Raw genomic sequence first — 23,266 nt, forward strand, 5'->3', positions numbered from 1 at the left:
GAACAATCTGTAGACCCCACACACATGCATGATTCAGTTACAGGGAGCAAGATAGTGAAATACTATTAGTTTGCATAACAGAATTGGACTCCAAATAGAAACAGTCTACTCAATCCTGTACTCAGCTGTCACCTTTGTGCTTGAAAAAAGTTTTTCTTCTCTGCAATTCATTAACCTATAACCTTATCAAGGTAGGAGTGAAGAACTTGTTTCCAGCATGGAAACCAGCAGCCAAACCAAGCAAAAATACTTACATCATTCTTCCTGAACTTTGCTTTTAAGCTCTTCATGCTGATCACATTCAACCTTCCAAAACTTTGAGGAGCTTTTTATCCTTCTTCAATATCTAAACAAAAAAGAAGTAAAAATAAGATTCCAACTTGATACCATTCAGTTCACTGGCAGCCAAGCCTAAACTGAATTTGCATACCTATATCACCTTTTTGAGGGTTTAGCCCTCAAGCTCTAAAAAAAGATTAATGGCCAGCTAAGGGAAACTTTCTGCTTCTCCAAACTTAAAATCAAGCCTAAATCTGATGACAGAATAATAGAGCAAATCTTTACCAAAAACTCAAATGTGTATCATGTTATAGTAGCCACCTCTCATCATAATTAGATCCGACATGTTCATACATGTAAACAGCTTTCTCTGCTGACAGCCTATTTTAACATTATCATCAGGGCAGCCATTTGTAAAGTGGGAAAAGTAGAAATAAGTATGCAAAGTCATTCAATTAAAACTTCACTATCCTACAACTGTGGGTGTGCACTGGGTAGCAGAAGTACCACCACTATTGTATGTACAAGTTTAACAACTAAGCAAATTCAAAACTATACTTCAACCATTGTCGTGGTTTAACCCCAGCCAGCAACTAAGCACCACGCAGCCACTCACTCACTCCCCCACAGTGGGATGGGGGAGAGAATCGGAAGAGTAAAAGTGAGAAAACTCATGGGTTGAGTTAAAGACAGCTTAATAAGCAAAGCAAAATCTGCGCATGCAAGCAGAGCAAAACAAGGAATCCATTCACCACTCCCCATGGGCAGGCAAGTGTTCAGCCATCTCCAGGAAAGCAGGGCTCCATCATGCGTAACGGTTTCTTGGGAAGACAGACGCCATAACTCCAAACATCCCCTCTCCCCTTCCTTCTTCTTCATCCTAACTTTATATACTGAGCATGACGTCATATGGTATGAGACATCTCTTTGGCCAGCCAGGGTCAGCTATCCTGGCTGTGTCCCCTCCCAGCTTCCCATACACCCCCAGCCTTCTCACTGGCAGGCCAGCATGAAAAGCCAAACAGTCCTTGACTGCTTAGCAACAACCCAAAACATCAATATGTTATCAACACTTTCTCATCCCAAATCCAAAACATAGCCTCACGCTAGCTTCTATGAAGAAAATTAACTCTATGCCAGCTGAAACCAGGACAACCATGCATGACACATACTAGTACAGCTCAACACAACATAGCAGATGGAACCATCTGAGCAAGAACAGAGGTTATCACTGGAAGAATTGTTTTATACTCTTACCCATAAGAAAATGTAGGTGTATTCTTGGAGTCATGGCTGGTTTTAATTTGACAATGCACTATCACAATCAGCCACGTTCTTCCTTCCTCACTTTCAAATGAAGAAAAGCAGCAGTTGCATAAACATATATAACCAACATTACAGACAAGCTGCAAGCTCTCACAGGGAAACAGGGAGCAAGTACCTAGGGCAAAGTTTCCTACAGAAAGATTCAATATACAACATATTACCAATCCAAGACAAATGTAATGGCGAACAGTGTGTTAAAGTAGCATGGCAATGTGTTTTTTCCTAGAGCACAATAGAAAAACTTAATGAACAAGCAACATACTTCTGGACTGGGCAAAGCCTTCTATACAAAAATGTTCCAAATTTCTAGTTTTATAGTATGCTCACTCATCTACACCACCTATTTATCTACCAAATTTTAGCTGCTATACAAATTCCTTATGAAGGAACAGATTAAAGTAAAGGATGTTCAGCTGTATAAACTGCTTCCCTCCACCCTAGAAAAAAGGGGAAAAAGATATTACAAGTCTATCCAGATAAATAAAGAACTGAAATGAGGACTGGAGCATAAATTCAAATAGGTCATCCAGGGTCTCTAATGTTTCACATCACTCTTCAGAAACATTAGATTACAGTTTGATAAGTGAGATTCAATTGTTTCATAAAAGAAAGTCCCTTATTATGAAGCAAGTTGCTATGTTCTACATGATCATCCTACTATGAGTTAAGTTTTAAAATTCAACTACATGGTACACTCTTGGTAGAGTATATACAAATGCTTCCACAAAATACAATGCTGAGCACCATTCAGGAATAGCTATTAGTGCTAAGTAAACATGTCATTTAGTTCAACCCCATATTTATCTGGCAGCCATTTCAGAAAAATACCAGTATATTTCTTTAAAAAAAAAAAAGCAAACAAAAAATGCCATACACTACACACACACAAATATATTTCCCACAGAACATACACCTCCAATAGATAATCTGGATGGGATAATTCTGTAGGCTGTTAAAATATCATTAAATCTAATTAGATTACTAAGTCTAATTAAACAGTCATTCTGAAGTCATATCAGATTCCTGACTGCTTTTTAGGAATATGAACGAGGGGTTTCATTTGAAGTTCTTGCTTTTCATCTCAAGGAGAATGGGCTTTTGGCATTTGAATTCTTTATCATGCAAAAGGAGAAAAAAACACAAACAAAAAATTGCAGAATCTTTTCACTCCCTGGCTTAAGTGACAATTTCTAATCTTTTTCTTGGGTTGAACGGAATATTTGTAAAATAGTAACAAAAATATAACAAAACCAAAGAAAAGCAAGCTTTGAACAACCAAAATGAAGGAATTATTTTAGGTTGCTCTAAGAGAAGAATACCACTTTATTTCTGCTACACCTACTCAAACTTTGGAGAAAGTGTGAAATTGCACAACAGCTGTCATAACCTGCATTGGAAAGGATCCTGAACGTCAGCAAGGGCCCAATAGTCTCCTAAACTGGTCTCTAGCAACACCAAGGATGACAAGCATTGCAAAGACCGGAAACGCCAGGATACAGACAGGACAAATGCCATTACACTTTGTGGTGAGTTGACCCTGGCTGGACACCAGGTGCCCACCAAAGGCGCTCCATCATTCCCCTTCTCACCTAGACAGGAGAGAGAAAAATATAACAAAAAGCTTATGGGTTGAGATAAGGACAGGGAGATATAATTCAGCAATCACCGTCATAGGCAAAACAGACCCAACTTGGGGAAAAATTAATTTAAATTATTACCAGTCAAATCAGAGTAGGGTAACGATAAATAAAACCAAATCTTAAAACACCTTCCACCCACCCTTCCCTTCTTCCCAGGCTCAACTTCAACCCCTATTTTCTCTACCTCTTCCCCCCAAGCAGCACAGGGGGACGGGGAATGGGGGTTGTGGTCAGTTCATCACACATTGTTTTCTGACACTCCCTTCCTCCTCAGAGGGAGGAGGACTCACACTCCTCCCTTACTCCAGCGTGGGGTCCCTCTCACAGGAGACAGTCCTCCACCAACTTCTCCAATGTGGGTCCTTCCCACAGGCTGCAGTTCTTCACAAACTGCTCCAGCCTGGGTCCCTTCCATGGGGTGCAGTCCTTCAGAAACAGATTGCTCCAGTGTGGGTCCCCACAGGGTCACAAGTCCTGCCAAGCAAACCTGCTCCAGGGTGGGCTCCTGGTCACAGTTTAAGTGAGGTGTAAGGTGGTCACAGCCTCCTTCGGGCATCCACTTGCTCTGGCATGGGGTCCTCCACAAGCTGCAGGTGGATATCTGCTCCACTGTGGACCTCCATGGGCTGTAGGGGGAAAGCCTACTTCAACATGGTCTTCACCGCAGGCTGCAGAGGAATCTCTGCTCCAGCACCTCCTCCTTCTCCTTCACTAACCTTGGTGTCTGCAGAGTTGTTTTTACATTCTCACTCCTCTCTCTGGCTGCAGTTGCTGTTTTGCAGCAACTTTTTTCCCCTTCTTAAATATGTTATCACAGAAGCGCTACCACTGTTGCTGATTAGCTCAGCCTTGGCCAGGAGCAGGTCCGTCTTGGAGCTGGCTGGCATTGGATCTATCAGACATATGGGAAGCTCCTGGCATCTTCTCACAGAAGCCACCCCTGCAGCCCCCCCCCACTACCAAAACCTTGCCACACAAACCCAATACACACTTATCTGGCCTTTTTTTCATACCACGCCAGCAAAAAAGGAGAAAAAAAGAAAATGGAGGCCAAAACCCCAAACTGGTTTTAAATATTTTGTGAAAAACAGAACAAAACCAAACCACAATTAAAAGGATCTTTAAAAGCTGAGAATCATCATACAATATCCAACAAAATCCAAAACTTAACAGGACTTTTTATTTTAAAAGTTAAACATATTTGACTAAAAAAAAGGTAACCAGTTTAATTAGACCATTTAATAAAATATAAAGAAATCCTTTGCATGGAGAAGTGAAAACAAGAAATCTTTCCTCACATACAGATTGCCAAAGAGTTGTCTGCTATAGACAGTCTTTCCCCTTCCCACCCCCTCAGCATTTTTGGCTCCCATGAACGAAATATTTGTTATTGCTCCCATGGAAGATAAAGTACTCAACTACAGGGCTATGGGGGAAATGACAACTCCTTGTAGGTATATGCACAGAACAGCTGCAAAGCTGGACTCTCTTCTATGAGGAACCTGTAAATACAGTCTAATTAACAAGCTTTGCAAGCACTCCTTGTGTCTTTTTCCCCTTTTGAGGAAGGAAGACGGGAGGTGAGCTGTGTTTCTGTTAGAAGCCAACTTATTTTTCCCCACAGGACACTTCATCTCTTGCGTAAGTGCATTTTATACATTGAATGTGAAACTTAAGTCCACAGCATAATTAAAAAAAGCATGCATGAGCACACAAAAACAGCATTCCTGGGTTTAGTGTGTGTCACATCTGTATTTTTTCCATAACAGATAGTTAAACACAAACATTAAGATTACAGCTTGTGCATCATAATGCCCATAATCCTTCATTTGTAGAGATAAAACCCATGAAGCAGTGAGGGCTGCCTTTTCTTGCACTGTTTAAAGGAGGAAGTCACCTCTCAAAGGTGTAATTATTGGAATTGATGCAAAAAGAGGTCAGTATCCTGATTTAGCACAGCTTTATGACAACTATTCATTTGCCAGAGGAAGCACCTATAAAGGAAGCACCTTGCACAATAAAGGAAGCACCATTAATACACTCCTGTCTTACAAGATAGGAAACTACTACTAGAAATTCACTAGGAAGCATCAAGACACTTCAAAACAGTATTTCTGCAGTGAATCACAGGTATTAACAAGAAGCAATCTCCACTAGTACAATTTCTCTGCTTTCAGAACAAATGTGATAAATACTGAGCACTGTCATTTTGTAGCTGCAGCAAATTAGCAGTAGAGAAGTGCTTAACTCCAGGGATTCTCAACAGCTAATGCTGATCACATGCTTTTAACCATTAGCTCCAAAATTAAATATCTAGTCCTCTATCTCATCTTCCTTATCCTCCAAAGTTAAGAAAAAGATTTCAGGAATACAAGCCGCAGAAAACATCTTTAGGTGGGTGATAAACCCATCTAGCTAAAACAAGAGACATTGAAGTGGCGGTAATCTTCGACCTCAATTTCATTGAAACTGTGTTTTAACATACAATACAATCTTTAGGTGTAAACATAGGGAACAGATTAGAATAATCTTCCCCACTGATTTACAGTGAAATTCATGCAAACCACCATACTGACATATTTTTTTCCTTTCATTAAATTGCATTAAAATCAGAGCAATGTCTTTCAAACAATGTGACAATTAACTCCTTCAATGGCCAAAAATCCAGTGATGCAACAGTAAAACAACCTTAGCTTTACTAAGTAAAACTACAAGTTTACAGTAAAACAGTATGCTATGCACAATGTACATGCCAATGACAGTTACCCTTTACTGATAAATGAATGCTGAATTCAATTAATTTTAGGTGTCAAAAATCTTGCACCTCTTTCAGAACACCCTGAGAAGCCTCCATCTCAGACAGTGCTCTTCCGCAGCAAAGCATCATTCATAATGTCAACTGATTTCCCATTCCCCTACCAAAAATACTTCAAAGGTTTCTTTCACCTTGCGAAGTTACAGAAAAGTACTAGAGACTCCATGCAAGATCTGGCAACACAAAGAGAAAAAAATAATGAAGAAGGGTCTGGAAGAATAAGTGCATGGCAGTAATGGTATATCTCCTTTGTGTGAATACACCTACACTCACAGGAGAAAATAAGGGACCCCAGAAGTCTCTTCTCCCAACCATTTATTCTCTGGATGATCAGTTTATTTCTAAATAATAAGCCCTGCTCTAACCCAGGAGAACAAGCCTTTGTGGCAGCCAGCACTGCAGAGCAGCCAGAGGCATCCACAGTACTAGCATCTCTTCTGCTGCCCACCTTCAGTACCCAACTTCTCAGACACTTCACATGCCTGAGCTCCCCTGACCTACTATCCAATAGCAAGAACATGCCCAAACCCAAGCTTCTCCTTAGCACTGCCAAAGCCACTGGACCACCTGGAGGCATTAGCCATTGCCCAGCCTCTTTGGTTGTTTGCATATGAATACAGCAAGACCATACTCTCCTAAAAAAAAAAAAAAAAATCCACCCAACACTTCATCTTTGACTACCTTCTCATTTCCATCCAGCTGTGCATATTCTTCTCTCTTTCTCAAGCAAAAGCAGAGAAGCACATATGACGTGCCCAAAAGCAATAGGAACATTTCCCCACTCTTTATCAGCACAGCTCAGTTTTTCCATCTTGCGTAACCCATCCTCCTATCATAAGGAAAGTCAAACAGAACAAAATTTTATTGAACTTAATGTCACCTATAAAGACAAATACTTCTTGCCTTGGTTGATCTACTATTACTTACTAATAAAAAAAAAAAAAATTGAAAAATGCACTGAGAAGTCCAAGTACTACACAAGAGTGTGAGTGATTTATATACAGTTAATTCCACTCTAAACAGAATCAGACATCAAAGATAGCAGGGGCCTTGGGGTAACTAAGTACAATCCCTCTATCTTCTCACAAATCACTGGCAAGCATGTGCTGAACTGTACAAATTTAAGCATATGAGCCCAAAAGTTAGAGCTCCATAGATATTGCATCTCTAACAATTCTACAGCTAGCGCTCCTCCCTCCAGAACACTTCGCATAAACTCTCTACTCTTACACTTCCTCTTGATATTCAGAATTTGCAAGCGTTTAACTTGATTTTTAAAGGATTCAGCTGAAGCAGTACCAGCCTTTGCGGACGTTATACAATCAATACAAACCCATGTAAGATTGTCAATGTGGGGATATGTGCAGCTTGTTAAACAATGTTTTCAAAAACAGTTCTAGAGAGCTAGGAGAAAGCTTGCATCAACAAGGCCTTAGACACAGTGAACTACAGGACAAGTTGGGGGGGGGAAAGTGACATTGTCCTGATTTGTTTAGAATCATAGAATATCTCGACTTGGAATTGATGATCCTTATGGGTCCCTTCCAACTCCCTGCTCCTCACAGGACTACCTAAAAATAAATCATATGACTAAGAGCATTGTCCAGACACTCCTTGAACTCTGACAGGCTTGGTGCTGTGACCACTTCCCTGGGGAGTCTGTTCCAGTGACCAACCACTCTCTCAGTGAAGAACCTTTTCTGAAGGTCCAATCTGAACTTCCCCTGATGCAGCTTCATTCCATTTCCTCACATCCTATCACTGCTCACCAGAGAGAGATCAGCACCTCCCCCTCCGCTGCCCCCCTTGAGGAAGTTGTAGACTGTGATGAGGTCACCCCTCAGCCTTCTCTTCTCCAAGCTCAACAAGCCAAGAGACCTCAGCCGCTCCTCGTAAGTCTTGCCCTTGAGACCTTTGACCATCTTGGTCACTTTCCTCTGGACACACTCTAATAGTTTGATGTCCTTATATTGAGCCACCCAAAACTGCACACAGTACTCGAGGTGGGGCCACACCAGTGCATTGTAGAGGGGGACAATCACCTCCCTCGACCAGTTAGCTATGCTGTGCTTGATGCACCCCGGGACACAGTTGGCCCTTTTGGCTGCCAGGGCATACCGTTGACTCATGTTCAACTTGCCATCAACCCAAACCCCCAGATCTCTTACTGCAGGGCTGCTCTCCAGCCTCTCATCCCACAATTTGTACATATAACCAGGATTACCCCATCCTGTGTGCAGAATCCGGCACTTGCTCTTGTTAAATTTCATATGGTTGGCAATTGCCCAGCTCCCTAGTCTATCCAGAACTCTCTGTAAGGCCTCTCTACCCTCAAGGGAGTCCACAGCTCCTCCTAATTTATTATCATTGGCAAACTTACTTAACGTACATTTGACTCCTTCATCCAGATCAGTTATAAAAACATTAAAGAACACTGGCCCTAAAACTGAGCCCTGGGGAATGCCACTGGTGACTGGCCACCAGCCTGATGTAACCCCATTTACTGTAACTCTTTGAGCCCGACCTGTCAGTCAATTGTTCACCCAATGTATTATGGACTTGTCTAGCTGTGTGCTGGACACTTTGTCCAGAAGGATACTGTGAAAGACAGTTATCAAAAGCTCTGCTAAAATCCAAAAAGAAACCATACCTACTGGCTTCCCTTAGTCAACTAGATAGGTGACCTTGTCATAAAAGGAAATTAAGTTAAGCAGGACTTTCCCCCCGTGAACCAGTGTTGGCTATGACCAATAACTGCATTGTCTCTCAAGTTTTTTTTTTTTCAAAAACTCCCAGAATAACTTTCTCCATAATTTTACCAGGCACTGAATTGAGACTGACAGGGCTGTAATTACCAGGGTCTTCCTCTGATCCTCCTTTTGCTGTTAACATATTTTAAAAAGCCCTTTTTGTTGTCCTTCACAGTGCTGGCCAGCTTGAACTCTAATCAAGCTTTGGCCATGCAAATTTTCTCCCTACAAGTGGCAAACAGCATCTCTGTAGTCCTCCCGTGTCACCTGTCCTTGCTTCCAGTGCCCATATGCTTTCCTTTTCCACCTAAGTTCTAGAAGATCCCTGCTCAGCCAAGCCAGACTTCTGTCCCACTTGCTTGACTTCCAGCACACTGGAATTGCCTGCTCCTGTGCTCTAAAGAGATGGCTCTTAAGAAGTGACCAGCATTCATGGACCCCTATACCTTCAAAAGCAGATTCCCAGGAGACATTACTAACTAGCTCCTTCAGCAGCCTGTAGTCTGCTCTCCCCATATTCAGGGGCAAAGTTTTGCTGGCAGTTTTTCTCCAGTCACCAACAATTTGAAACTCAACTACTTTGTAGTCACTGTGACCAAGACAGCCACCAATCACCACTTCACCCATCAGTCCCTCTCTGTTTACAAGCAACAAGGGCACCTTTCCTAGTCACAGAAGCATTAAGGTTGGAAAAGACCTTTAAGATCATCAAGACGAACCATCAACCAACACCACCACGCCCACTAAAGCATGTCCTGAAGTGCCACATCCACACGTTTTTTGAATGGTGACTCCACCACCTCCCTGGGCAGCCTGTTCCAATGCTTGACCACTCTCTCAGTAAAGAAATTTTTCCTAATATCTAGTCTAAACCTCCCCTGGAGCAACTTGAGGCCATTTCTTCTCGTCCTATCACTAGTTACTTGGGAGAAGAGACCAACACCCACCTCACCACAACCCCCTTTCAGGTAGTTGTAGGGAGCAATAAGGTGTCCCCTCAGCCTCCTTTTCTCCAGACTAAACAACCCCAGTTCCCTCAGATGCTCCTCATAAGACTTGTGCTCCAGACCCCTCACCAGCTTCATTGCCTTTCTCTGGACATGCTCCAGCAACTCAATGTCCTTCTTGTAGTGAGGGGCCCAAAAGTGAACACAGGATTCAAGGTGTGGCCTCACCAGGGCCGAGTACAGGGGCACGATCACTTCCCTACTCCTGCTGGCCACACTATTTCTGATACAGGCCAGGACGCTGTTGGCCGCCTTGGCCACCTAGGCACACTGCTGGCTCATATTCAGCCGGCTGTCAACCAGCACCCCCAGGTCCTTTTCTGCCAGGCAGCTTTCCAGACACTCCTCCCCAGGCCTGTAGCCTTGCATGGGGTTGTGACCGAAGTGCAGGACCTGGCGCTTGGCCTTATTAAACCTCATACAGTTGGCCTTAGCTCATTGATCCAGCCTGTCCAGATCCCTCTGCAGAGCCCTCCTACCCTCCAGCAGATCAACACTCCCACCCAACTTGGTGTCATCTGCAAACTTACTGAGGGAGCACTCGATCCCCTCATCCAGATCATCAATAAAGATATTGAACAAGACCAGCCCCAAAACTGAGCCCTGGGGAACATCGCTTTTAACTGGCCGCCAACTGGATTTAACTCCATTCACCACAACTCTCCGGGCTCAGCCATCCAGCCAGTTCTTTACCCAGTGACAAGTGCACCTGTCTAAGCCACGAGCCACCAGTTTCTCCAGGAGAATGCTGTGGGAGACGCTGTCAAAGGCTTTACTAAAGTCCAGGTAGACAAGTTTGCAAAGGCAGCCAACTCGTGCACAAAGATCCTTTCCCCCTTTAAGAAAGCTGCACCCTGTCTATTGCCAGCAGGCCTGGTGTCATGTAGACCAACCCATGATCAAAACACCCAAAACTATGCCGGTGACACCAGTCACGGAGCCAGGTATCGATCAGCTGGACCTTCCTGTTTCTTCCAACATCATTCCCTGCAACTGGAAGGATAGAGGAGAACACTACTTGTACTCCTGATCATTTAAACAGTTGTCCCAAGGCCCTGAAGTCTTTCTTGATCGCCCTTGGACTTCTTATTGCAACTTCATCGCTGCCTACGTGAAAAAGCAAAAATGGATAATAAACTGAGGGCCATCCCAGGTTAGGAAGCTTTCTCTTCCCATCTTTGACCCGTGTCCCAGGGAGGCAGCAGACTTCCTGTAAAGGGTTGACCTTGCCAGGTACCCACCAAAGCCGCTCTATCACTCCCCCTCCTCAGCTGGACAGGGGAGAGAAAAATATAGCGAGAAGCTTATGGGTTGAGATAAGGACAGGGAGAGATCATTCAGCAGTTATCATCACAGGCAAAAGAAACTCAGCTTGGGGAAATTAGTTTCATTTATTGCCAATCAAAATCAGAGTAGGATAATGAGAAATAAGACCAAATCTTAAAACACCTTCCCTCCACCCCTCCCTTCTTCCTGGGCTCAACTTTGCTCCCAATTTCTCTACCACCTCCCCCCCTGAGCAGCACAGGGGGATGGGGAATGGGGGTTGCAGTCATCATCACACTGTCTCTGCCGCTCCTTCCTCCTCAGGGGGAGGACTCACACTCTTCCCATACTCCAGCATGGGGTCCCTCCCATGGGAGACAGTCCTCCACAAACTTCTCCAACATGAGTCCTTCCCACAGGCTGCAGTTCTTCACCAGCTGCTCCAGCCTGGGTCCCTTCCATGGGGTGCAGTCCTTCAAGAACAGACTGCTCCAGTGTGAGTCTCCCGTGGGGTCACAAGTCCTGCCAGCAAACCTGCTCCAATCTGGGCTCCTCTCTCCACGGGTCCACAGGTCCTGCCAGAAGCTTACTTCAGCATGGGCCTCCCACAGGGTCACAGTTTCCTTTGGGCATCCACCTGCTCTGGCATGGGGTCCTCCACAGGCTGCAGGTGGATATCTGTTCCACCGTGGAGCTCCATGGGCTGCAGGGGGACAGCCTGCCTCACCATGGTCTTTACCAGGGGCTGCAGGGGAATCTCTGCTCCAGCACCTGGAGCACCTCTTCCTCCTCCTCCTTCACTGACCTTGGTGTCTGCAGAGTTGTTTTCACATATTCTCATTCCTCTCTCCAGCTGCAAATGCTGCACAACGGTTTTTCTCCCCTTCTCAAATATGTTATCACAGAAGTGCTGCCACCATCACTGATTGGCTTGGCCTTGGCCAGCGGCAGGTCCGTCTTGGAGCCAGCTGGCACTGGCTCTATCGGACACAGGGGAAGCTTCTAGCAACTTCTTGCAGAAGCCACCCCTGCAACCCCCACCACTTCCAAAACTTTTTTTTTGTTTTGCCATGCAAACCCAATATACTTCCCTAGGAAGTGGGTCTGGTCAGCATATTGGGCCTTCTGTTCCCCACAGAAAAGAGTCTCCTATGACAGTAACCCATGTTTTTTCTTCATGGAAGTGGTTTTGATGTGGGGCATAGGCCGACTTAACCTCGATGACACCTCCAACCTAGATGGACCATCATCCTCATCATTGTTCAGTTCAACTTGCAGAGCCTCGTACCTCTTATGCAATGGCACCTGGAAAGGTGAGGTAGTCACAGAGGAGATGCACCTGCTGCGCTAGGCAGGAACTTGTCACCATTGCCCCCTATCCCTTAAGTCACCATGTTCTGCCAGGTGGAGAGAGGATAGGGAATCCTCCATATCATGTATCCTGTCTGCCTGACAGGTCTGTCCCAGGGATGGTAGGGTGTGGTTCCAGTAGTCAGTCTCCTCAGACTCTTTGATACTCCTCAACCTACTTACCTCCTCCCAGAGCTATTATAATGGCTGAACAAACTTGGCTCTCCACTTTACCCATCCCCCCTATAAATTCAGGTGGGGGAAAAAAAAAAAAAACCACACACAAAAGCACACACATCTTGTTTAACAGTATTTTGAATACAAGCAATGACTTCCAGGCACAAAACCAAAAGGAGACTATGGCAGCTTTAAGAAAATGTAAGTAAGTTATTACCGCATTCATCTAAAACACAAGATCTGCCTGCAGAGGAAGTACTTGAGTAAAGATCTAAGGTTTCCCAGGCAAATGCACTATCAGGCTGGAGGCTCTCCCCTCCAAAGGTGATCTCAAGTTCAGCACACTGACTACCACCATCACCTCTAGGCATTACTGGCCATCCTGTTCTGGATCTCAACAAGGCAAAAATGCTTTCTTTCACTAGTATGTACTTCCACTCCAGCAGTCCTCAGCAAGTATCTAGACTAGCTGCTAGCCCTAAGTGCCACTGGAGATCTTCAGTTGCTTCCACACTTCACCAAACTCGCATTTCTCTCAGGCAGTTTGACAGTGATAAGCTCTGCTACAATGTTTTACCTGAATTACAGCTATTTGCACTACTTTCTCTACACCCTAAAAGTGCATCAGATGACCCTCAAAATATAAGGAGCAACAAGGACTGACAACTCTGAAAACAAGCCCCAAGATACCTCGAATGCAGAGCTATCACCTGTGTGCATTCACAGACACCTAGACAGTAACTCCAAGGAATGCAGAAAAGAACAGGCTTCTCAGACATGCAGGAAGCATGCAGGAGAGAGTTATTTGAATCTATAATCCCAGATGATGTTATGGATTGCTATGCTCCCACTTTGGGATTTTCAGTAATCTATCGCCTCTGCCACTAAGCAAGGCACTAAAGCTTTTAATTGATTTTTTCTAGTTTTGCTTGGTTTTTTCTCTATAATTATTTCAAGCATTATCCCTATGCAAAAAGAACCAGCCCACAATCATCTCTCAAAAGGAATGTGATTAGGGTATTGCTGCAGTAGGATTTAGAAATTGCCAACATCTCACACAAGAGCTTAGCTTTCCATGTTTTTCCATGTACTGCTTCAGAAGATGCACAAACTCCTTATCAGAGAAGGGGAGAAGAAAAGTAACATAGGGGAGAACATAGAAAAAGGGGAAAAAAAAAAAAAAAGCAGCGAGTGAGTGAACCCTCTTGTGAAATGCTTACATCGCTTCATGAGACCAGCAGCCTCCTGCCTAGTCTCTTCTCCACTTGATGGTATCCATTTGTTGGTTCAGGGAAGGAAAAGGGAAGAGATAGCATTTTATTGCTTTGCTAGCAGATGCACTCTTGGAAGAGAGAAAAGAATAGCACAGGGCAAATATTTTTAGAGATTGGAAGGACAGACGTCTGCTACTGCATAGTGACTTATGGCCTCAACTCAAGAGAACCCTTAGCTCATATGAAGCCTCATTCTACTCAAATGCTCTTCTACTCTGGTTCATATGGCTGTTATGCAATTCTTCTATTGGTAAATAAAATCTCATTGACAGCTTTCCATAAGTGTCCAAAGACAAGAGCCAAGCAGGTTATTTTACTATTTACAGACAGATATTTACTAAATTCATGTACTCCTAGTTCATCTAGGACATCAGAATGCCTTTCTAAAATGATGTATGAGTATTTTTTGGCATTTGATTTTATTATTTTTTTAAATAATACACACTAATGTGCAACCCACTAGGATTCAAAAAAAGAGACTACAGCTTCTACCAAAGTAGCACTCACTCCAACTAGACTGCAAGTTTTTTTATATCAGTTCTATAATAAGCATGCTCACACTCACTACAGAAACAAACTGGAAAATTTGTTAAGAACCTGCAATGCTGATAAAGCAGAATTTAACTAGTCTTTTCACAAGGAGAAACTTAAGAATGTCACAAGTAGCAACGGCAGACTACAGAAGGCTTGTGCTGCCAAACACTGTGCAAAAGAAAGCAGAATCTTTCGCGTTCTCTCTTTTGGAAGTTAGAAGCACAGGTTCCTGGCTAAACTTGATGCGACTACTAAAACATTTTTTTTTTTTAACAGATACAGAAAAATCTTGATTTTTAAGCCCCCGCTGTCACAGGAACGCATAGCCCCCCGTGCGTGCCCGCGGAGCAGAAGACGTGCGGCTGGCAGCGGCGCGGAGGGACCCGGCAGAGCCGGGTAGCCAGCCCGCCCTTCCCCGATCTCCCACTAAAACCCCGGAAAGAAACCGCCCCACACGAGCACCGAGACAACGCAGTCCTCAGAGCCACCTTTTCTATCGGAGCGAGGCCATCTGAGGGTCGTCGCCCCCCCCCCCCCCCAGGGGTGGATTTAACTCCTGTCAGGGCTCCCCGTGAGTGAGGAGGTGGCACTGCTGCCCGCGGGGGTCAGCCAGACCCACGCTGTCAGGGACCGGGCGACCCCCCTCTCTGAGGCAGCGAGACGGCCCCCGCGACTCCGCTCGCTCCTCGGCGCCGCTGAGGGACCCACGGAAACGCCCGGCCAGGCGGGTAGGAGCGGGGGAGAGTGAACCGGCGCTGGCCTGACCGCACCGAGGCACTACCGCCAACCCTCACAGGCAGCTGTCACCCCCGCCACGCACCGGGGGGGAGAGAAAAAAGAATAAAATTATAAATAGAGTAAATGAAACAGCCAAGCGGCAGCAACTCACGGGCTGCTCCTCCGGTGCTCTCCACTCCCCCACACCGGGGAAACGGGGCTCTCCAGTAGCGCCGGGGGAAGAGAATGGAGAAGTTTCCTGTTGCACCGCGCAGAGAGTTTACCCCCCAGGCTCCGCCAGGGAAGCGCCCACCCGCCGCCGGCAACAGCCCCCCGCAGACGGCGGTGGGGGCAGGTGGGCACCGCACACAAAGCCCCTATTCACAACGCCCACCGTGCGTGCGTGTGTGCACGTACGCAACCTCCCTCCTTCCCTCATGCCGAGCCACGCTCACCTCATGGAAGAGCCGTGTCCTACTACGGTGGTCTCCACCACCAGGAGCCACGCCGCTGCTGAAAAGTAGAGCGGTACCGTTGCGCGCCCTAGAACACTCTTGCGTGGAGCCGCTCCACGCGGATAGGACGGAGGGGGCGGGGGGGGCACGTGACCGCGGGGCTCCGGCCACCCGCGCTCACAGAGGTAGGTCACGTGGCGGCACGCGGAGCCGCCCGTCCGTTGCGCAACGGTTGCTGCGCGCGCGGGGCTCCCGCCCTGAGGAGCGGGTAGTTGAGAGGAAGGAGTGGAATGACGGTGCCACCCCGTGGAAGGGTGGAAAGAGGGAGCTGTCACCCGGGGTAATGTTGGTGGGAGACGCTTCAAGGAGCCCACCCTGCTCGCCTAGGGCCGGGTGTGTGGGAGGGGTATGTGGGGAGTTGGGTTCCAAGTCCCTTCCGCCTCTGGACACCTTCTGGACTCCTCGAGAAAAAGCTGAGGGGCTGTCGTGGTTTAGCCCCAGCCGGCAACTAAGCACCACGCAGCCGCTCATTCACTCCCCCTTCCTCCAGTGGGACAGGGGAGAGAAATGGGAAAAAACTCGTGGGTTGAGATAAAAACAGTTTAATAGGACAGCAAGAGAGAAGGAAACAACAATGATAACAACAATAATAATACCGACAAAGGAATGTACAAGAACAAGTGATGCCCAATACAGCGATTGCTCACCACCCGGTGATCAATAGCCCGTCCCCGAGCAGCGATTTCCGCCCCCCCGGCTAACTCCAGTTTATGTACTGGGCATGACGTTGTATGGTAGGGAATATCTCTTTGGTCAGCCTGGGTCAGATGTCCTGGCTGTGTCCCCTCCCAGCTTCCTGTGCACCCCCAGCCTTCTTGCTAGCAGGCCAGCACGAGAAGCTGGACTGTCCTTGACTACTTAGCAACAGCTCAAAACATCAGCACATTATCAACATTTTCTCATCCCAAATCCAAAACATAGTCTCACGCTAGCTTCTGTGAAGAAAACCAACTCTATCCTGGCTGAAACCAGGATGGGGGCCAAAAAATATATCAAGTTCTTCAAGGAGCATGAGTGCTTCAGCACATGAGAGAAGTCCTGTGCTTCAGTTCCCTCCAAAGCTTCCCTGTGTGTCGAATTCCCCTTCCTCTGACCCCCACACAGGAAGGACTACTCCAGAAGAAAGAGAACTGGGGCACTTGTTTAATACACAAATTAATGATCAGTGTAGTGTTTGGTTGCACAGGAGTTTAGAGGTTAGAAAATCACAAGTGGGCTTTATAGTGGGCTTTACTGATTCGCTGGATGTGCTCAAGAAGTCTCTTTCCTGTGTAGGCCAAGCCCCTCTTCTCAAAGTTGAACCTCCAGAGCATCCTTTCTCACATCCTCTGGCAAGCCAATGTCAAACCGCTGTCCATATCTCACCAAAAAGATCACAGTTGCCTTCGAGACCCTATGCAATGAACTCTGGACACTTCGTCTACAAATTCTCCTGTTAAGTGAGTTCGTGAGCTTCTGCCTACTGTCCCACGACAAGAGTCCTGCCAGAGATGTTAGTCATCTTCCCATCATGTCATGCCCATCTACTGGTCCCACTCACCACAAACATGTTCCCTGCCTGATAAGGTCTCCTTTAATCTATTTAAATGTGTTGCCAAGGTCAGAAAGGCCTACCCCCTGCATCACAACTGTCGCGTGCCTGTCATAGACCAGAGTGAAGTTTTGTTCGTATTCTTGGGAACAGAATTAAGACTCAAAACAGAGTCAAGCATCAGGTAACTTTATTTGCCCGACAACAGGTTCGCAAATGCAAGAGAAAGAGAAAAGAAAGGAAAGAAAGAATTAGTTGCAATAGCTACCACCACGGAGCTGCGGTGTCCCAACAGTCTGATTCAGTGGGAGAACGTTAGCCCGTTTCTCTCCTATCGCTAAACATCTGTCCATTTTCTTGCAATTCAGTCTGTAAGATTCTCTCTCCGTCTAGTAAATCTGACAAAATTGCCTGAAGCCGCTGAGTAGTGCTATGCTCAGCAGTGAGCTGGCTTTGCAAGTTTCTTATCTGTTCTTGCAAGGACTCAATTGTCTCTTTATCTGCTGGCTTTTCCTCTTGAGCAGCAATTAGTGCTGCCCCCAATACAGCACAGACTGTTGCCTTTCCTTTCCGCAATTGCAGTTGTCTTTGCCAAAAGAGTGATCCAGTCCACCACTGCCTGCGAGTCATGCCAATTCTTTTGAGCCCAAGCCATGCCAGGAAGAGAGGATAGGGCTTTATAGCCCTTCAGTTTCTCAAGGAGGGGATTCTCCCCCATTGTTGTGAAACAAAGGTCTGAGACAAGGAAGAAGGTTTTAACATGTAAAATCAATCGGATGTGAGTTTTGTGAATTTCCTTTTGTATGCGAGGATTGTGTAAGATAAACTACTGTGGAGAACTTCTTTTATCTTAACCAAGTAACTGGCAGGAACTGATAAGAACCAGTACAATGTTGAAATACAAGCTAAGCAAGTAGGTAAGAAACGAGTTCCTCTGGAGGACAGACAAGTTAAGGGGACCAAGTACTGCAAAAACCCACCAGAGACCACCAGAGGACCACCGACTCATTTAACAGCGCATGCGTCAGGGACATTTGAGTATGTTAAACATTTCTCGGAAGTGTCATGAATATGCTAATAATTGCAATGAATATGAATGTATGTACTCTATATAATTCAGATGCTGGTAACACGAGGCACGCATGTTAGGAGGAGATATCCCCCATGCGTCCGGCGCTGTAATAAAGATGTCTGCTTAATAACACTTTGATGTTTGAATTTCTTAAGTTTGGATTTCTTTGAATCATTTGGCGACCCAGATGGGACATCCTCTGCTCGGCTGCGGGACCCGATGAGTCTGGGACTCTCTTGGGTATCCCCGGAGTTCTTTTCCAGAGAGACTCCCATTCTCAAGTCGGATCACCGCGGGAACAGACAAAGACCCTCTGGTAAGAAGACATCTTTAAATCCTAAATTTGGTAACGATCGATCGAATTGGGACCGTCTATAAGACGTGCAGACGTGCATGCAGGTCGGCGTATACTAGGTTGCTAGCACCTTATAGGTATACATTTGGGGGACTTGGGTCCCATTTGGTAGGGGATTACATCCCCATTTGGGGGACTTAGGTCCCCATTTGGTAGGGGATTAAATTCCCCATTTGGAGGGGCTGCGTCCCCGTTTGGAGGTTTGGTTAACTGTTATCTGACTTTTGGCTAATGCATTTCGGGTATTGATTATTGGTTTGTAATTTATTGGATTTTGGTTATTAATGGTAAAATTTGCATCAGATATGGGAGGGTCACAGAGTGGCGGAATTCTAAAGAAAAGTCCATTGGGATGTGTTTTACAGCATTGGAAAGATCTGGGGGGAGTGCCGGGAGGAAGTGTCGATAGGAAAACTTTTATTAAGTATTGTAATCAGTGGTGGCCTCTCTATAAGTTAGATGATGGAGAAAAATGGCCCTTTAATGGGACATGAAAATATAATACATTGTTACAACTAGTGTTGTTCCTTCGGAGAGAGGGAAAATGGGATGAAGTGGTTTGTGCAGATCTGTTTTTCACATTGCGAAATCATCCGGAATGGCAGAAAGATTGTGGAATCAATATAGCCCCTTCAGAGCCCTTTGTCCTGGCTCTGGAGAAGAAAAAAGGGAAAGAACTGGGAAAACTGAAACGATGCTGTTCAGCATGTAGTATAGGACAAAGATGCCTTAAGTTAAAAGAAAAGGGAGAGTCAGAGGAAAGACTGGAAGATTATATTACACCACCGCTGGCTTCGGTGCCAGTCTCTCCCTCCCCCTTAAGGAATGCAGATACTTCTGATGAAGAATCTGCTTCTGCCTCTGGGAGTGCTGCTTCAGGTCCTGTAACCCGAAGCAGAGTCTGACCGAGGATACAAGCCCCCCCCCCAGACAAGCTATGGGTCCGGAAGGACCGACTTGAATCAAGGTCCCTTTTTCAATGAGTGATTTGGACATGTGGAAGGAGGTAGTGAGAAATTATAGGGACGACCCAATAGGGGTGGCGAAAAGATTTGAATTGATAGTTAAAAATCAGGATCCTGACTGGAAAGATATAGATTTAATGTTAGATGCAATGACGGAAACAGAGAAACAGATAGTGGTTAAAACTGCTCGAACATATATAGAAGCCCTTATCACTGCAGGAACATATACTGGTAGAGTAGATAATCATGTTCCTCTCACCGATCCGAACTGGGATCCTAATGATCGTATGGAATATAGACAATTGAAGTCATATCAAAAGTGGATAAAATTTGGACTCGAAAATGGAATTCCAAAATCAGTAAATTGGTCAAAATTGTGTGAGGTAAAACAAAGTCAGGATGAAACTCCCTCAAGACTTTTTGGAACGGCTAAGGGAAGCTATGCGTAAAAGTACAACTTTAGGTCCTACCTCAGATGTGGGATGACAACAATTAGTTTCATTGTTTTTAGGACAGTCATCAGAGGATATAAGGAGAAAGCTTCAAAAATTAAAAGAGCCAGATGTAAGAGATTTGGAGAAACTAATAGAGGAAGCTTGGAGAGTATACAGGAATAGAGAAAATACTGAATAGCAGAAATTAGGCAAAACAATTGCAATGGCTACCGTGGCAGCTTTGAACCATCAGCCTCAGGGCAATCAAAGATTCACCAGAGGAAGGGGTCGAGGAGGATCTAGTAGAGGTCAAGTGGGAAATTTCCGGCAATCTTTGAGAAAGGATCAGTGTGCTTATTGCAAGGAACAGGGACGTTGGAAAGGAGAGTGTCCCAAATTGTCGGGAAATAGGCTATCCACTATGATAGCAGAAATGGAGTGACGAGGACCTGGGGAATCTACCCTGGCAGATCCACTGGTTAGACTGAAGCTAGGGGAACAGAAAAAGGAGGTAGAATTTTTAGTAGATACGGGAGCCTCGTATTCTGTTCTGAATCAGCAACTAATACCCGTAGATGAGGAATTTGTAAATGTAGTAAGTGCCACAGGTCAGAAGGAAAAGGCTTTTTTCCTACAACCACTTAAGTATAAATTAGGAAAGCATATTGGAACACACAGGTTTTTGTATATGCCTGGGTCTCCTAAGCCGCTTTTAGGAAGGGATTTGCTAGAACAATTAGAAGCTAAGATTATTTTTGAGAAAGGAAAAATCAATTTCAAAATTAAAGAAGATCAATTGATAGAAATTTTGAGCCTAGCTTTGATTCAAATAGAAGAAATAAATCAGATACCCCAAGAAATTTTGGACCAGGTTTTTCCAGGGGTATGGGCATCTGGTGTTCCTGGAAGGGCTAAAAATGCCACTCCGGTAGGAGTTAAGCTAAAGCCTGAGGCCAGACCAGTTCAAATCAAACAGTATCCCCTAAAGAGGGAAGACAGAGAAGGTATAAAAGGGATAATTAATGATTTTTTGCAATTCAGGTTATTGGTAGAGTGTGAATCCGAGTATAATACTCCTATCTTGCCAGTGAAAAAGCCAGACGGGAAGAATTACCGTTTAGTGCAAGATTTAAGAGCCATAAATAATATAGTTGGGGATTTACATCCTGTTGTGGCAAATCCATATACGTTACTAACAAAGCTAAAGGAAAATCAAAACTGGTTTACCGTTTTGGATTTAAAGGATGCCTTTTTCTGTTTGCCGCTTGCCAAAGAGAACCAGAAAATTTTTGCCTTTGAGTGGGAAAATCCCGATACCGGGGGAAAAACCCAGCTAACTTGGACAGTATTACCACAAGGGTTCAAAAATAGCCCGACAATTTTGGGGAACCAGTTAGCTCGGGAACTTGAAGAATGGAATCCACCATCTCCAAATGGGACATTATTACAATATGTAGATGATTTATTGGTTACTACGACAACTAAAGAAGAATGTATTCAATGGACTGTTAGTTTGCTGAATTTCCTGGGACTGAGCGGTTACAGAGTATCTCAGCAGAAAGCCCAGCTGATCCAGACACAGGTAACCTACCTGGGATACAGGATTTCGAAAGGACAACGAGAGCTGGGGACAGAACAAAAGGAAGCCATCTGCCAAACACCAAAGCCAACTACGGCAAAAGAATTGCAGATCTTTCTTGGAATGACAGGTTGGTGCAGATTATGGATTTATAATTATGGGATATTGGTGAAACCCTTGTATGATTTGTTAAAAGGAAGCCCTTCACTGTTAACTTGGACTGGGGAAGCAGAAAGAGCCTTTAAATTGTTAAAAACTGAATTAATGTAAGCACCAGCCCTCGGACTTCCCAATGTGTCCAAACCACTTTGGCTCTTTCCACATGAAAAACAAGGCATTGCTTTGGGCATATTGGCACAGCGATTGGGACCATACAAGCGGGCAGTTGCATACTTCTCTAAACAGTTAGATGAAGTAAGCAAAGGTTGGCCCAGCTGTTTGAGAGCCATAGCAGCAGTAGTGCTTAACATAGAAGAAGCCCACAAATTGACCATGGGCCAGAAGATAACTGTGTTGGTGTCACACACGGTTTCAGCAGTGCTGGAACAGAAGGGAGCATACTGGTTATTACCCTCACGGTTCCTGAACTATCAGGCCCTCTTAGCTGAACAGGACAATGTCAATATAGTGACAACTAATATTGTGAATCCAGCATCTTTTCTCAGTGGCGAAGTTACCGAACCAGTAGTCCGTGACTGTCTGGAGACAATGGAAGTGGTTTATTCCAGTCGACCTGACTTAAAGGAAGAACCGCTGGAGGGCGCCGAAGAAAATCTGTTTACTGATGGAAGCAGTTTTGTGAAGCAAGGACTTTGTAAGGCTGGTTACGCGGTAACCACTACTTGTAAGGTAATTGAAGCTAACCCTCTACCTGCAGGAACATCGGCCCAAAAGGCAGAAATTATTGCCTTAATCAGAGCACTGGAAATTTCAAAAGGAAAGAGGGTCACATATGGACAGACTCCAAATATGCCTTTGGAGTGGTACATGCTCATGGAGCTATTTGGAAAGAAAGAGGGCTGCTGACTGCTCAAGGAAAGCAAGTGAAACATGCTAAAGAGATCTTACAATTGTTGAATGCCGTGTAACTACCGAAGAAGGTTGCAACTATGCATTGTAGGGGACACCAAAAGGGCAACGCTGATCCAGAGGTTGGGAACAAATTGGCGGATTATGAGGCTAAGCTGACAGTGGAATGGAAAGAAATTGTAAAAACTTTTTCTTTGATCCCGGACGGTAAACTCATTATAATAGAGAATGAGAAATTAGAATATTCTAAAGAAGATAAAGTTATGATAAATGATCTAGGAGGGAGGAAAGACCAACAAACAGGAATGTATTCAATGCCAGATGGTAGAATAATAGTACCTCATAACATATTATGGAAACTCCTACGGGAAGAACATAATAAAACACATTGGGGAGCAGATGCATTGTATAAATATTTAAATCAAAGAATAGTGAGTCAAAATTTATATACTACAGTGAAGCAAGTCACCCAAAGATGTGAAACGTGTTTGAAAAACAATCCAAATACCACGCATAAGATACAAATTGGGAGTATTGGAAAGGGAAACATGCCTGGACAACAATGGCAAATAGATTTTTCTGAACTCCCAAGAAAAGGGGGGTTTTGGTATTTGTTAGTATTAACAGACACCTTTTCGGGCTGGCCAGAAG

At 44.8% G+C, this 23,266-nt stretch overlaps 1 protein-coding gene across 1 annotated transcript in view; it reads right to left on the reverse strand.

Annotated features, from left to right (window-relative positions):
- The window catches only part of LOC309415049 (ankycorbin-like), a gene marked incomplete at both ends in the record, with an annotated part of 149,040 nt that extends 148,750 nt beyond the window's left edge, over positions 1–290 (reverse strand). The window contains one exon of the mRNA XM_082012440.1: positions 255–290. Coding sequence (XP_081868566.1) covers positions 255–290 — 36 coding nt within the window. The remainder of the gene's footprint in view (positions 1–254) is intronic.
- Between the last annotated feature and the right edge of the window lie 22,976 nt (positions 291–23,266).

This window comes from Phaethon aethereus, assembly GCF_964289735.1.
Source record: "Phaethon aethereus genome assembly, chromosome: W".
NCBI classification, from domain to species: domain Eukaryota; kingdom Metazoa; phylum Chordata; class Aves; order Phaethontiformes; family Phaethontidae; genus Phaethon; species Phaethon aethereus.